The 17,093-nt window shown below is 37.7% G+C and overlaps 1 protein-coding gene across 4 annotated transcripts in view; it reads right to left on the bottom strand.

The window, feature by feature from the left end:
• LOC124162824 (outer dense fiber protein 3) overlaps window positions 1-17,093 on the bottom strand; it is a 56,921-nt gene that overhangs the window by 11,509 nt on the left and 28,319 nt on the right. For 3 of the 4 annotated variants that reach the window (XM_046539490.1, XM_046539491.1, XM_046539489.1), the window contains exons 2-3: window positions 3,618-3,764; window positions 2,027-2,146 (exon numbers count right to left, since the gene is read on the bottom strand). In XM_046539490.1, coding sequence (XP_046395446.1) covers window positions 2,027-2,146; window positions 3,618-3,726 — 229 coding nt within the window. In that variant the 5' untranslated portion in view covers window positions 3,727-3,764. The remainder of the gene's footprint in view (window positions 1-2,026; window positions 2,147-3,617; window positions 3,765-17,093) is intronic. The other variant, XM_046539488.1, reaches the window with a different exon arrangement.

Raw genomic sequence — 17,093 nt, 5'->3', positions numbered from 1 at the left:
GCGTTTCGTGGGCCCATGGAGCAGGTACTTTCAGGATGGGCGTGGCACACCCTCCGAAGGGGTTGCTAATCCAGGACCATTACCTCGACGAGCTCACCCTCGCTGGCCCCTCTCTTCGACCCTCCAAGCGGGGGCCTCCCTCCCTAAAAGTGACCGCTCTGACTGCATGCGCACTCAGTAGCGCAGCGAGGGGGGTTTTGGGGGATAAAATCCCCACCAGAGCTCACAGAAATTTTTAAGTTAAATCTCTTTTACTGAATTGGATTAATATTGCTTATAGAATAGTGTGAGGATTAATAAAATATCCTTCATAAGTCCGTAAAAATCAATATTTTGAACCATTTATCTTAATTTTTTCTGGTGGAAGGCCTCCGCACCTCCCACTTACTCTGGCAGGTATGCAATACCTCCAAGCCCCCCAGTATTAGTGGTGCCTAAAACCCCCCCTAGCCTTAATTCCTGGCTGCACCCCTGTGCGCACTGACAGTAATAATTTTGTTAACTTTGCTAAATACGTGGCTGCAGACCACCTGAAATTGGCCATTTTGGCAAAGTTAACAAAATCGTTACTTTTCATCGCAGAAACACTGTTCAAAGACGTACTTGATTGCTTCATTGGCACGAATGTGATGCAAAAAATCATTTTTTGATGATCGGATTGATTGATAGATTTTCCAAATGCAGTCAGAGTGGTTGCTTTTGGGGAGGGAGGTCCCTCCCGCTCATAGGGTCGAAGAAAGGGGCCAGCGAGGGTGAGCTTGTTAAGGAAAGGGTCCCGGATTAGAGGCCTTTCGGAGTCGGTGAAAGTGCTGAGCGCATGGCAGGGAGGGAGGAAGAAAAAGTACGTTCACAGCAGCCTGCCGTGCGAACGTACCAAGTACGTTCATAGCAGTGAAAGGGTTAATGTAACTGTATAAATGTTGCTTAAACTTCTCATGCATTTCATGCATGACATGAGTAAGTGTTGGGTGCCTGTAAATATTTCTGTCTAGACAGGAACATCTTAGTAAAGGGGAAAGTCTGAAAACCTTACAGCCTTAGTCCATGCAAATGGATTTGTAAAATCGGAACTAAAATTACTTTTATTACTATTATTATAATAAAATGTAGTGAGCTGAGGGGAGTTGAGTAGCGGAATATTCGGAACAGGATCCAACAAAGGGTAAAGGACGGTGCACTGTTACCATCGCTGCTGCGACATTCGGCTTCAAACTGATGGTGTTCATTGATAATGCCGTTATTTGATTATTGTATGCTGAAGTTAGGCTAATTACAATCTTAAGATACTTTTATTCTAAACTCTTATTGCCATATAGTGCAGTGTTTTCTGTTATATACTGTTATTGTAAAAACATAATTCCCATAATTTTTGCATGAAACGGGTATATTGTAGAGAATTTTCAGTATCCCATGGGATGCCCTCGAAAGTGGTCTAAACTGGGACTGTCTCAGCCAAACCAGGATGTATAGCCACTTTAAGTAAACTGGATACTCGCAAAAACTATAATATTGGCTATGCCTCACCTCAGCTCTTTTTTAATACTCCAAGCCACGAAATCATCAATTATCTCATCCTTTTTCCTCTTTAATTGATAAATTTAAAGTTGTTAAATATTAATGCATTTTAATTAATGGTCTCGAAAATTTTGAATTCAGTAGTCCAAAGGTGGGCTGCATTTTGTATTTGAAGAAAATATTTTGAAATTATAATTGTACATATTTTTGTATTCGTACAGTATTCTAGAGTAATTTTTATTTTGTACTTCAAGTGCCATTTAGTGCCCTAAGGAGTATTTTGTATCCAAAATAAAATTGAAATGTTAGCCCACCTCTAATTAATGTGTCGCATAAAAGAATGCCTCATGCAGTTGGGATAATCGTGACCAATTTGTATTAAAAATGTTAGCTTACCCAGATTTTCCTCTCAGTTCATGGCAATAGAAATTATTTTTTTCATTATTGTTTTGGGCTAGCACCTCAATAATTTATCAATAAATCCATATTTATAAATCTTATATAGACTTACCCTTTGCACTCAATCCGGTCACGTTGTACTGGCCGGGTCCTGGTCCAGGGCTGTCATTCTTGTTGTTGTGCCGACTTCCAAAGCTGAATGCGGGTGCTCGAGCACTTTTGGAGCCAGGGCCTAAGAAAATGTGAAAAAAGTACAGTCAGGTCATTCAATGTAGGCAAGACATCCAGAGTAAACTTTGTGGATTCTAATTGAAACTACTCAGGCTACATTTATTCATAAATCATATTAGTTAGGTATGTTCTTACACCATGTTTACCATTCAGCCACAAACTTAGCAATTAATGTGCTGAGAATATATTAAAAACATAATCTTACCAGTACAGTCCTAGCACATGAGCCATTACAAATTTTTGCTGACTAGGGGACTGTGTCTTACAGTAAAAATGACAATATTGTTGGAGATATTTTCTTGAATTATCCCCACATTAATATTTTCAAAAATCTGTTTCATTTTCCTGTGATTTCATTCATATTTTAGACATAGTTTCTTTGCAGCAGTATATCATTTTGGGAAGGTTTCCAATTGAACAAGTGAAAGTAAGGTGCTATTTTGCTCTCATCAGGCCACTCCTTGAATATGCAGCAAACATTTGGGATCCAGTACAGAATAACTTAATCCGTAAACATAATGAATACAAAGAGAAGCTGTGCAATGCATCAAAAACTGCTATGGGCCCATAAGAAAGTGCCACACATCTTATATGCACTTGAATTAGGCTGGGAGCCACTGTAGAGACTTGGGTGCTATGTGCAAGACTTTGCTTGAGCAATTAGATGAGTATCTTTCTGAGTGACATGGAGAAAATGATCATATAGCCTTAATAGTTTCTTGTTCCAACAGAAGCAATAATGTGAGAGAGATATTTTGCCGAATGTTAAGGTGTAGGAATTTGTTTTTCTCTGGAACATTAAAAGACTTTAACAAGGGCTGGGTGGAACTCAGTACTGGTATTTTTTCGTGGCTGGTGTCCTAACACCCCTATTGAGGTAGCTTGTGAGGCAGTGGCAGATACAGATGGGGGCGCGCACCTGTCTCTTGCGGGTCCGCCCGTATTGCCAAACATTGCAGAACCACTATTGTGACTTTTTTATATCTTAAGATGGCATTGTCTTTTATACGTGTGTATAATCCCTTTAATTAAAAATTTCTTTTACTCTGCCTGTGACTTGATCATTTTTTATTATGATAAAAGTAAAGGCAACTCAAGATATCTTTTGCACTCCCCTTTGTGTGTTTTCTATATCCGCTACTGTTGTGAGGTAGTATGTAGTTATAGGTGGGCGTTGAAAGTACATAGCAAAAACTTCAGGTGAACCATCACTTCTAGCACTGATTCTTGCTCACACATTTTATTGGTGGAAAAAGTGTATTTCATAAATTCATGCCAGTTTTTTCACCTTTCGCATTCCAACATATGTATGTCAGTTGAAATGAATTACTAGAGGAGGCAAACACTCCAGATATCTTGAGGTCCAGTATGATTAATAGTGCATAGAGACAAGTATAGAATTTAGCATATTAATTTTTTTAATTTAAAACTTAAGTTTGAAAGAGGGTATTGATATATTGCTCTGTATTTACCTATGCTTGTTGGTAATGTAACACATGCCGGTCCAGGACTTGAATATTCAGCTGCGATGGGACCCCTTCTCTTTGTTGGAGTCCAAGGGCGCTGGGTGTGTCCTCCCATTGTCCGAGTGCTGTTCTATTATTCTTCTGAATAATCTACTGAAAGAAAAAGGGGAAAAATTAAGATTTGCTTCCCTGGTCAGATATTATTGAGAGACAAGTGGTTATTATAGTTTTGCATCTATGTGATTATATTTCAATTTTATATTTTACTTGAATATATTTATAAGATTTCCAAAATGTTTTTTGAAGATGAGATGACCAATTTTGTGGAATGATAAATTACACTGAATATTTTTAATTAGATTTTTTTCCAAAATGAAGTTTTAATATAATTACGTTTATTAATATTACCTTAGATTTGTAGTAAATTTATTCGCTAATATTGTGAAAGTGAAGCATATTTGTTTGATGAATTGGAATCAAGATATTTTCTCTTGTGGTAGCTACCCCTGATACATGTGCTGAAGAGATCGCCTATCCTATCACAATTTTCGATATAGTTACCTTTCATAATATCTACTAATAACGAATGATGAATTTAGCTATCATCATTATTGAAAAGAAATGTATAGCTGATTTAATGATTCTGATAATGACCTAACTTTCTGATTCTACATGAAAATGTAATTTATTGAAAAGACCTGTGCAGCAAAATCCAGGTCGTTGCAATGACATAATTTTTATTATGTATGTACGTGGTGAAATATAGAAGAGATATCATTTATAATGTGGTTTAAATAGAGCACAGAAATTTGGCCAAATTCATCGGGAAAAAATTTGGAACATCGTATTTGAAAAAGACACGATTTTTAATTTGAAATCAAATTATTAAATTTTTCATGTAGGTGAATATAAAATCTAATAAAGTTCGAAGTCGTCCACAGTTCATTTCCTGCATAACTACATGTATCTAAAAGAGGATGCATGTTTGTCTGCCCCTATTCGTTTCCATAGGGCTGCACGGATTTTGACCAAAGTCAGTGCATGTGTGTGTCTCATACTCTAGAACCCCTAAGTGCTACTTTCGGTTGCGTTCTTTGCGTCGTTTTCTCATTACCGTTTACGTCATACAACTTCTGCGGTTGGACATCCTGCCGGGTAGGCACACCTCTTGTCATGCTCAAAGAGACAGCTAATAATCCTGCTATGTGATCACAATGGCGCAGCGAGGGGGGGGGGGGGTTTGGGGGATAAGACCCACCGAAAGCTCAGATAAATTTTAAATTTAATCCATTTTACTTAATTGGATTGAAATTACTAATAGAATAGGGTAAGGTTTAATAAAATATCCCTCAGAAAGCCATAAAACTCACCTTTTTGAAACATTTATCTTAAAATTCCGCAACTTATCAATCCCGCACCTACCGCTTATCATGGCAGGTATTCCATACCCCCCACATACTCCGGTATCAGTTTCATCTAAACCCCCGCCCCCCCAAGCCTTAATTCCTAACTGCGCCCCTGGTGGCGGATACATATGGGGGGCACAGGAGGCGCACGCCCCTCCTTGCGGGGCCGCCTTCATTGCCGAACATTGCAGAAACACAATTGTAACTTTTTAATATCAGAAGTTGACAGTGTCCTGCATATGTGCATTTTCAATTTGAATAAAACTTTGCATGTAACTTGATTATTTTTCATTAAGATAACAATTTAGGTGGCTAAAATATCTTTTCCGCCCCCCTCGAGTGTTTTCTGTATCCGCTACTGTGTGACCATGAATTCCAGGTTTCAAGTTTTCCACTTCTCTGGGTACTATCCATCCCTATCAACGCCGGATGGCCTGCTAGTCAATTATAAACGGGCTATTGGAATTCATTCCCTCCCCGTCATCTAATCACATCATTTCCATCCAACAGAGATGGTGAGACAACCCCCCCCGGGACAATGGCGAGCCTCTTGGATGCTTAAAAAGCACGACAGGGGAATTTCCCAGGCTCTCACTGCGGCGGCTGGGGAGGTCTGGCTGCAAGGAGTATGCCGTGCCGCGTTACGTGCCCCGTGATAAAGGCGTGCCGTGCCATCCGGCGCCTTGACCCGCGACCTAGGACATCGATCCAGGACTGCCGAGCCGAGACTTTGTACAGGCGCTGGCGATACACTCTCATTGGCCGGGAGGGGAGGGGGGGGACTAACTTTTCACCCGCGACCCTCCGGCAGACGCAGTTGGCCCGGAGAACACCGTAAGTCATCCGTGAGAATTTGAAAGGAATTGTTCTGGAACTCGGGAGGATACGCTCGGCGTCGATCAATCGTGTGATGGACTGCAATATTGATTTATTGCGGGGCTTTAAAAATAAGAAATTCCCCATTCAAATTTTCTTTTAAAATCTGATCCAAATTTTTAAGCTTTATTGTTGTCGAGGAGTGAAGTTTTTTTCGTCGACCAGAGCAATTATCTCTCAATTTTGTCTAATATATGTTGCTATTAATTCCTATGCATGCCATTTTTAAGGCCAATTGATATTTCTCTTCACTGCTACAGCTTGGAAGTATTTATATTTCCTCATTATATTGTCAAGTCGTGTGATGGACAGCAATGTTGATTTATTGTTGGGCTTTAAAAATACGAAATTATCTATCCAAATTTTCTAAGCTATTTTGTTGTCGAGGAGCAATGTTCTTTCCTGGACCAGAACAATCACCTCACAATTCACTCCTTATGTGCTAATTATTCCTATGCATGCCATATTAACACTTTGCGTGCTATGGGCTTAATACTACGCCTCGTGAAATCCTTCGATTGTTTTTACGGGCGTTATAATTCGACATCCGTCTTTTGAGAGATTCATAGTTTGCAATTTTTGAACTAAGTGGAAATAACCTATAGATGAAAAAATGAAAAAAAAACGAAAGCCAAATTCATTCTTTAAAAATATATCAAGGCCTATTTCTCGTATCAAAGGTTGGTTATAAAGAAATAACGTAATAGTATTGAAAAAGGACCAGCTCTGAGATACAGACCTACAGTACCAAGGTCAGCACTGTAAGTGTTGAGGGCAGTGGACATGCCTGGAAATACATCATTTCGGCACTAAAGATTTGAATTTAAGCAGATGCAGTTATTACATGTGAAAACTAGAAAATAGTTTGAAATAATTTTTTCATTCCTCTGAGGCTTTGGGAGAGATCCATACCCTCATCCCCCATAGAGTTACGTCAATGTTTGAGAGGATGGGGATGTCAGGGCTATACTTGCTCTGGGTAAATTTGGAAGAGGAGTAGCGTGTCTGAAGAGTAAACCGGGGATGGAATTAAGGAATACACGGATCTTCGTTGAAGTGGTATCCCAGGAATAAATTTATTCGCTGGGAACATATTTCCCACTCTCATACTTTTTCACGGTTAAAAATTCGTGACAATTTTTCTCCATCCTGTATATTTAGTGCAAAATATAATTGGCAATTTTAATTTGAAATTTGCCGCCCACGTACTCATGTCCCAGCCGTCCCCTTCAGTAGGTACAGTCGAAGTTGTGATCCAATCGTTTCGAGAATTCTTATACTCCTCTTTATAAACTCCCCGCCGAATTAGGCAGACCCCTTACGATAAGAACTACAGATCAAACTTCTAGAAGCTCGCTGTTTACCTGCCGTTTTTCTTCCCTAAACAGGAAAGCTTCAAGAGGTAATAATAGCTTCTCACAGTATGCTTTCTTTTTTTTGATCTTGTAGGGAGATGAGCTCAAAAAAGGGAAAAAGTTCCCTAGATTTGATGAGATTGCGCCAGTTTGCGACGGCTGGGTTGAACTTCGCGGTTGGATCCTCGTGTCACGGTCGAAAAGAAAGATACGAAGAAAGTCACGCGAAGGGGTCGCCTTGTGAAAGCAGGAGAAATTAGCCCAGCACCGAGATCACCTTCTTCCTCCAGCAAATGTAAAGAAGCTTCTAGATCCTATTTATCCTTAAGTTGTCACGTTTTTAAAAAGGGGAGGAATATTGGCGATAAGCGAAACCCAGTTAGGCCAAACGTGAAGCGTTGGTGAAGGCGATACAAATTAGCGAAGTTTCCTGAAGTGCTGGGATATTCATCTTTAGAAATGATTGCATTATTAAGATGTAAATAAGTCAATTAGGCCATCTTCGAACTAAATTTCAATGATTGCATGGTACTATGAAACTCAACCCGCTTCAATGAATTGATTTTACCATCTATGATTTGCGACACTGCATGGTGAAATTTCTTAATATTGTTTAAAAAGGACGTTGAAAATTTTCATTTTTAAATTCAGTTGAAAAATTGGGCTCTCTTATTTAAGCAGAATTAATTTATAATGGGTAATCTCTGAAGTATGTTATTCATTAACATATCAAATAGCGTCAAGTTAGTTTATGTAAATTTGATGTCGCTCACGACATGATGCCATAATTTTTCAGTGGTCGTTTAGAATTAAATTGATATTATCTACAAATTTATTTCATACTTTTACACTACCGTTTTTACTTACTCAAACTGACTTGGTTTCACCGCAAATTAGTCTACATTTGGTAATTTTCAGAGGTATCATCCAAAATACTTTCTATGTTTGACAAAATATTTTAGGTTTTCATGGTGACTTATATGCTTTATTTATTTGTTAGAAAATACGATTAAAGGTTGAACATTTCAAAATTCTTCGTTAGGTATTTCGTAAGCTCATGAAAAAATTACTCGTCGTGGTTTTGACGGGGACTACTGAGGATTGAATTTGATTGATGTCTAATAAATATTATTATTATTTGGTGCCACGTGTTACCCTCAGCAGTTTTGCTGGTGTTCGCACATATAATTTTGTACTCGGTATCTTATTTGTCGTCTCTGCTGTCATTATGCATGAATCGTCTCCCTTTCTTTCTCTCCACCCCTCTGTACATTTAAATCGCAAGGATATTTCACCGGAATCACACCTCGTGATGTTCTGCCGATCAGGTGAGAGAATAGCGTCGACCTTGACACAAAGCGGAACGTTTTGGTTCAGCGACCCCGTAGACAAAAGGGTCGACTCGCTGCCCTATCTGACATTCTCCCACCTCCACAGAGCCAGGCCGTCGATGACGTGATCAAATACGATCGATCGGCGAGTGTTTGAATCTTGGTGATTCCGTTCACGAGGCCAGGGGCGAAGAATCACGTTCACTCACATTTTTTGTCGCCTCAGTTCTTTGCTAAGAGTAACAGTTTTGTCAATTTTATACAACCTAGTCATCGATGTTTATTTATTAATTTCCGAGTGCTTTATATAAAGTTATAAGGAATTACATTTTACCGCGTAGGAGCTGAGCGTAAGCTCGAATAGGCAATTGCAATCTTAAGATAATTTGAGCAATGCTTCAAAGTATTTATCACAACTTACGGAACTAATTTTTTTAACGATATTCGTATTTCGCGTTTGCGTATAATATCGAACGAAGTACGTAAACAATTTTGTCGCGTTTCTCACGAATTTAGGTTGATGTGCGTATTTAATGTGAGCCGCTGACATTTCTTAAGTCTACTGGACGGATGAAGGGAGTCTATTTAACATACATTTCTTTGGCGGATTATTTCTTATTCGATTCGTTTTGATATTAGGTATCCATCAAATATATTATTCACTTTGTGTGTCTTTTCTCGGAGGTTAAAGATTTTCTCTTTGTATGTTATCCCAAGTTTGCTTTCGAGAAGCAGAAGAGGAACTCTCGGACCTACTTACGAGCCTATGGTTTTCAATTCCTTTTTTAAATATGCGTAAGTAATTTTATGTGCAAAATATATACGCTAAAATTTTGTCAAAACGTTTTAAATGTTTTCATGACCCGAGAAATATATAAGGAACTTCAAACTTTACATTTTAGAATAATATTTTCCCAATTGTAGAGGGTGAAATATTGATGGGCGTAATATGTGTTAAGGTAACTGGTAAAACTAAGGCTATCTAGAATCGAAGGAACACTTATTAGTATTCTATTTCATGTACATTTGAGGATAAAATTCTTTCAAAATAATGGTTTTTCTCTATCCCATGTTGTGTCGTTAATTTACTTTTTGAATCTTTTTTTTTCTAATACTTTTTGAACCCATATTTTAGTTTTCCTATGTATAGTTAATGTCGCAGAGGTGGGAAGGATATAATTTGGCATACTGTTTCCTGGCATGCATAGATGAAGTCTCCTTGCATTTGTCTTTCACCTTCCTTTACCTTTTTGTTATGATATGATTATGCTTGGAAACTCTACTTTATATTCTTGTGAGTTAAGATACTGTATCATAGTAGTAGACGTGTGATTCTTACCGTGACTTAAGTTTAAACCCTGAATTGTTTGATATACCCTATATGTCGTGATTGAGGGTGAAAATTCGCATAAGTCATGCCTATTTTTGATATATGTAAGCGAATAAATCTTTCATTGGTTATTTATTAGTAAACTGCAAACAAATAATGAACTCCTTTGCCTTATATATGGATGATATATTCCATTTTCCCGAATTTTGGGTGGAGAGGGATTTATTATGATCGATTCTGTCGGATATCGAGTCTCAATCAAGTCGACGTCGTGGTTTGAGGTATTTTATCATCTCTTTCCTCTCTGTTATTTTTCTCGTCATTATTTACGTAACCCGAGTGGTGTGCTCCAGTTAACATAAAATCCCCAATCGACCCGTCCAAAACCCGAATCACCCACCGCCTGGTTTTGTTCCGATCAAGGCCTGCACGGATGTGTATTTATCAATCGAGGTTTCTCCACTCGCCCTGTCGCTGTCTTCTTTTGGAATACGTTATATTTTAGTCCGATCCCGACTGACGTGAAGCGAAGAACAATCCAGGTATAAATTTGGCCCGGCCCAAAGGTTTCGACATTTCTGTTGTTTTCATTTTTTGGATTAAGTAGATTGACGTTGAATGCCATTTACGAAGACGTCTATTTGTAAAGTTCAGTTCATATTCTTTTTCAATCTCTCTTTCCTTTAAAATCCGCACTCATGTCGGTGATAAAAAATGTCGATATTCATAATTTCATGTAAATTCCGCTTTAAATTATTATTTTTGAGAGTGGTCCAACATTCCTCCGTGGCATTTTACTGTCTTTTTCCAGTTCCGTTCATGAATCTTTTTCCTTCAACACAGGCCCACAGAAAGAAAAGAATCACTTTTCCCTTACACGTGAAAAATATTCACTACGATAGCCACGAATTTCAAGCGGCAGTAAGCGAAAAAAATCAAGTAATCGAGAAGATATCCCATATTCATTAATTAGCAAATTTATTTATCTTTATCTGGTTGTGCCGGGAAATTAAGAACTGTTAGCCATAAAGTGCACCTTAATAATAGTGATTGTTTAGCTAATATTCATTATTTGAAAATTTAATATCGTGAAACTTGGCCCAAAGGTCGCTTCTTATTTTTGACGGGGAAAAACTTTGCCTCCCTGAGTGTTATCCCAAGAGCGAAAAAAAATTATAGCCTCGTCACTGTCCATCCGAGAAAGGTCATGGTTATAGCAAATAATATTCGACCGTTGGAAAATGAATGGTCATTATGTGAACACTGCCCTTTCCGTCTGTTCTCTTCTGTGTGGGTGTTTTGGGAAAGGGAGATGACTGTAGATGGGTTCCTGGGCATTTTTTCCGAAACTGGTCCTCCCACGTGCCGTCACCATTCGGGGAACCAATTTATAGCCGTCTAAAGCGGACACAGTTTTTATTCGAAGGGAATGATATCGCCGGACATTGTGCATTTGAAAACTATGAATCTGGGATGTGTGATATTTCGAAGCCTGCCGCGTGAACGGCGATGAAAAATACATGAGTTGCCGCGAGAAAAAAATCCCCTGGATCGGGAACCGAACCACGGACTTTTAGCTTTCCGGGACGCTGCGCAGACCACTACGCTATCCAGGTTCTTAAATTACTAACATCTGATACTATAAGGCTCGGTGCAATATTGCGATGGAATTTAGGAACCTAGAGATCTACGCAGTGGCCTGAAAAGCCAAAGGTTCGTGATTCGATTCCCGACTCAGGTGAATTTTTTCTCATTGCAATTCATGTATACGAAGCTGGGGTTTAGAATTTGTCCCTTCAGGATTAGGTGTTACACCAATTTTAAATGCGTAGGTCACACGGTTTTGAAATTTTGTTTCCATTTCGAGGGATTACCTTTTAAATGATATAAATTCCTCTATATCAATTGTACCTACAATGGTAAATATCAATGGACTACCAAATTATAATAAACACTTATAAACTAAGGCTCATGTGAATTCTAGAAGCATTCTTTACTCTGCACAGGATTTACCGATGAAGATTATGAACTACCAAGATCAATCATTATATCTGTCCAAAAGAATCTGTCAGGAATTACTTCGTATTTGAAATGATATTATTGTTTTTCTTTCTTTCGCATGGCGGCCGTGCATTTTTGGAGCTGGTATTTTATAAAAGGCCCTCCACAGCCTGTAGCCGTGAGGAGAATTTCTCAAATCCTAGCCCTTTCGCTTGGATGAATGAATTATGAGTTAGAGTTGGTGCAGTGGACGGAAATTGCTGGTGGAGTGAATGTAATGGTCTGCGCATTTAAAAATTGCTCGCATGTCTGTCACGAAAACTTAGCTTCGATTCTTGACGAGGGACTGCACTCAATTTTTTAGTTATATTTCTTTGATTACTTGCGTCCAGAGTTGTTCGTTTAACGATAGCGTTTTCAGATTTGCTGTATTTACTAGAATCCATAGCTACTGTCTTCTGTCTAACGCCATGTTTTTTCTTCAGCGCTTTGCTTTCAATTTTGTCTCGAAAACCTATATGACGTCGAATAGGGGCCGATGTTTCTTGTTCCCTTCCTTTAAAATTTCCGCCGCGAAGTAAATTGCGCATCGACCAAATATTTTATGGAGAATGAATTTAAAAAAGGAAATAGCAATATTTCTCTGGCGAATCGTTTGATGTCTGCGTATTTTTTGTCCTCAAGTTTTATCTCATAATGAAAAAATATTTAATTCTAAATCTTCCATTGAGAAAGGAAATAGGTACTCCTGTTATCCGATGCTTTGCTGAAGAAATGTCTTCCCTACATCTAATGTTTATCCAATATTTTCTGGGTATGAGATCAATAATACCTATTTAACGGTGATAGGTAAACACTATTTTTAATTTATCCTTTCATATTTGCAATGATGAGCTTTTTATTTGTCTTCATTATTCACGACTTAAAAGTAAGCGGTAGTTGTAACCTATAATTTTGCACCATTCAAGGGATCCCAGGTGAATTTTTTTAAGCACAGACATTGTTCTATTAATTAGTGATGGTACGAACGTCAAATCCATGGATTCGATAGAGCTGGATCTAAACCATTGGAATTGTTCCCCTACTTGTATTGTCAATGATATGAAAACAATCACCTAAAGTATTCCATAAAATAAAATATTAACTTAAAATAGCACAATTAATATTATTCATGCTTCACATGCGTATTAAATTGATTTTAAAACTTTCTTTTTCCTTTAGGGATAGAAAAAATAACCCCATCAGTGTAGGTAATATTCACGATGGTGTGATACTAAGACGGATTTAAACGCACGTATATCCTATTTAAGTGGAAGAACTGCATAAGTTCGCCGAATTTCCATATCAAAAAATTCGTAACGGATTAGCCGAAGCCGCGCGAGCAATATTGTAAAAATGCCCATGTGACGTGTGTTGGGTTTGCGAAGGTCGATTTATTTTCCGAAGCGATGCATCGAGTTTACCTCTCGCGTAGTGAGTATTTGTTGCGATTTGCCGGCGAAAAGCAATCGGAAGCTTTTTCTGGAATTGATTCAAGGTTCTTCTTAGCCTCTGCTCTCGCGCCTTATAAGGTAGGCTTGACGTGCGCCGCGCGCTCTTGTTGTGAGCTACCCGCAATACTCGCCGCTCGACCGTCTCCTTTGCATCCATGCCCTCTTAATCACCATCTTCTCAACGTTTTCTTGCCTCGTACGTAGAGAATTGCAGGTGAAATAATAATTTGATGCAATTCTCATTCAATACTAGTGAATGACAGGACGTGAGAAACCAAAATTGTTCACTTTGTGCATTTGATACTCCTAGAAAAAGTTACAAAAAATTCTACCGTTTTGGTAACACTTTTTGTAACTAACTTTTAATTATGTTGTAGTGTTTTTCATTTAATTAATTCAACTAAATATTTGTTTGTTTATGCGGGCTAAAAAGTCTGCAGATGATCCAACGAGAACGTGAAATGAGGTTCTTGATGTGCAATGTTATGAGAAAAACGGAAAATTGATTTAAAAAATGAATTCATAAAACGATATATGGATAAAATTTTCAATCCATTAGTATTTTTATTCACTTGGGGAAAAAGACGGCGAACTGGAACTCTAATCTAATAATATCTTTCGTTACCCTGGTGAATATAAATTTCGCTCCTTTGCATAACCGAATGTTCAAAAATTTAGGGCAAGTTTTTATGCATTCTATCTGAAACACGAATGACCCTCTAGCTGTAGTTTTTCCAAGACCCTCTTACCTTATCTGGATCGCCTATTCACCACCTTTTTATGCGTCCGGCATCCTAACTTATTCATCCCGGAATATTATACGCTTGTTTTTTGTTCGCTCGCTCTATCAACGCAACATATCGATAAATATTTAATATTCCCGACAGCCCCGAATCTATTCTAATCTTTTATAAATCTCGTCCAGCAACACCGGGTACTCTACACGTGTAAAATGTTTTTAAAAAAATGAGATATTCTGTTTTTATGTGAGCAACCGAAGGAAAAGAATATCAGTGGTCCCTCTATTTAGCAAGGCGACCCTGAATTATGCATGTTCCGTGGGCGGTGCGCAATAAATTAGAACCAGTTGTATGGACTGGTGAGCCATGCTTTTAAACTCGGCTCTCCATACACGGCTCGACCCAAGGGCTTACAGCATGCGTTATCAATAACTTGGTTACAACATAAAGACTTCATACGATGATAACTTTACTACCTTCCATTAAAAAGCAAATTCGAAGATGATTGGTTATTTTATTTACCGTGGCACACGATACGGAATAAATTAATGCATTTCTTGCGTGAATACCTTTAGTTATACCGTAATCTCTTTGTAAAACGGGTATTTATAGCAAATGGACGATTCGGCATCGATTTAACAGCACTATTTCAAGTTCAAAAGTATGGATTTTCCTTTTTTCTTATAAAATTTCATGTTAGGAACTCCATTTCATGTTCTCGCAGGATTTTCTGCTGATTTCTTAATCCGCTGTTTTTAAAACCTTTTCTGAATGTCAAATGATTCTCACGGAGCGAACAATTTTCCTTTACTTAATTACTTATACTTCATTTCATTCGATGATTTTGATAATGGATTGACTCAAATGATTCCCTGCTATTGGGATTGGGAGATGAAGGTTCTAATGCCATTTAAGTTGAATGATTATTTCTCAGCGAAATTCTAGTCTTATAATTTTTTTAGAGCGTACTTTCTTGCGATAAAAATCTATTATCAAAGCCGAGGGAAAAATCTCAAGGCTAGGAACGCTTCGCAATAGGTCCGTATAAATTATGGAAGAAAAACATTATTTAACAGTTGGTGATAAAGAAACGTGAATTATAAATTCTTGTATACTCGTAACCTGCAGCCCATGCATGAAAATGTTTTAGTTGTTTTGCACGTTTCGTTTCTGCCATGTATGTATTTGAATTTCTACGGAAATCCTGTGCAAATCTAAAGTAGCATTAATTTTTCAATTCCTCAGTTACCAAAATAACCTCGATTTTTCAAACTCAATGGCTTTCATAACAGTACTATTTTACAAAATGCCAGCATATAGAAGGAAGTTACGAATAACCTTGTGCATTTCATCTTGTTTCTCCAATTGAGCCTAATATTGGTATAGGAGTTGTCATCTCTCCAAAAGACTGGATTTCCTTAGTGCCCTCCGTAGGTAACGTTTTCCTTGTTCGTGACAAGCATTTTTGGATATTCTTTTGGGAAACCAAAGATAGTACCGGATATTCGTGGAGGTATAATTCAATTTTTATTTTTGGATGAGCTTCGTACTATTTTTATCTAATACTACGATATGCAATGATTTTATTATTATTTTATATACGTTCATTTATATATTTTTACGATTTTATATCCAATAAAACGCATATTCACAAAATGAAGACTAAGTTGCATGCTTTCATTTGGGCCGTGAGGATGCTCCCTTATTTGTAATTGCTTTCCGCAGCAGCCGCGCTGGAAATATTGGTTTTCGTCAACACATGAAGGGCAACGAATTGTTTTTTTTTTCTGTATATTACGGATGACGTAATGGGTATAATTTTTTTAACCCAGTCATATTAACATTGGGTCACGGAGGTATTTTTTTGCGTAATTTGGCTCATGCAGTCAATTGTAGGATCCTGTTGACGAGAATACTTTAACGATAGTTTAGTTCCTTTAGAATTGAGGCATTTTTTGGTTTTGACCCGAATACCCAATTTTTATTACAATAAAATTTGAACTCTTTTGGAAATCAATATTAGCCGGTATCAAATTGGCTGTTATAACTTTCACGACGGACCTTTCTCATTATATCGCCTCTTTATTCATTCAGCCGGTTTTTTTATACACCCTTCTTTAACATATGACCTTGAAGCTAAGTGAATTTTATGGATTATCCTTCTCTCTTTATTTCTGAATGGAAGATGAGATGCAAGAATGCTTTTCTAGAAAACAATTACAGTTTGGACATGCTGTATGCTAATTCAATGAACGCACTCTAGTATTTCACGCCTGAAATTTGGTTGGAATTTGGCCAGCGACGTTTTTGGCTGTTCTTTAAGTAGGTAGTTGGCCTTTAAAATTTATTTTCCGCTGTATCAATTATTTCTATTGGAGTCATTCACGCAATAGTCTAGTATAGCCACTATTTTAATTTGTTTTACCGGTGCATAAATAAGACTCCCGATGAAATAATGACAGATTTCATCATAAAACAATGCTCTAATGAAAGTATTTGCGAATGATTGTAGTACCATCTCAAGCAATTTTTTGCTTTCATTCCATTTTTAAGAGCTTGTGAACGGTGATACAGTTTTTAACTCGGTGAAAAAGATCAATAATATTGTATTCAGTATATTCTCGATGTTCAAAAGACCTTATGACTTAGATAATAATAATCAGGTGATGGGCGCAATAGACATATCTCACGATCTCCGAAGTCATGTTGCCGAATTCACTGATTAAAGTTTTCGCGTGTATCGGAGGAATGGCATATTTTAGCGCAGTTGAATATATTGAGTGACTCAAAGCAAATTTGGGAAAGGGCATTTTAAATATTTACCATCTAGGCTTAAATTTGGTGCCTATCCCTTCCAGATTACTACTTGTGTCCGCGAATTCACACTAATTCCATTCATTACGGTCATGACGTATAAATAACATAATTGGGGGTGCGGGAACAGAATCTC

The sequence above is a fragment of the Ischnura elegans genome, chromosome 7 (assembly GCF_921293095.1).
Source record: "Ischnura elegans chromosome 7, ioIscEleg1.1, whole genome shotgun sequence".
NCBI lineage: Eukaryota > Metazoa > Arthropoda > Insecta > Odonata > Coenagrionidae > Ischnura > Ischnura elegans.
Note: the sequence above shows the minus strand (reverse complement) of the source record. Positions and strands in the feature narration are given on the sequence as shown.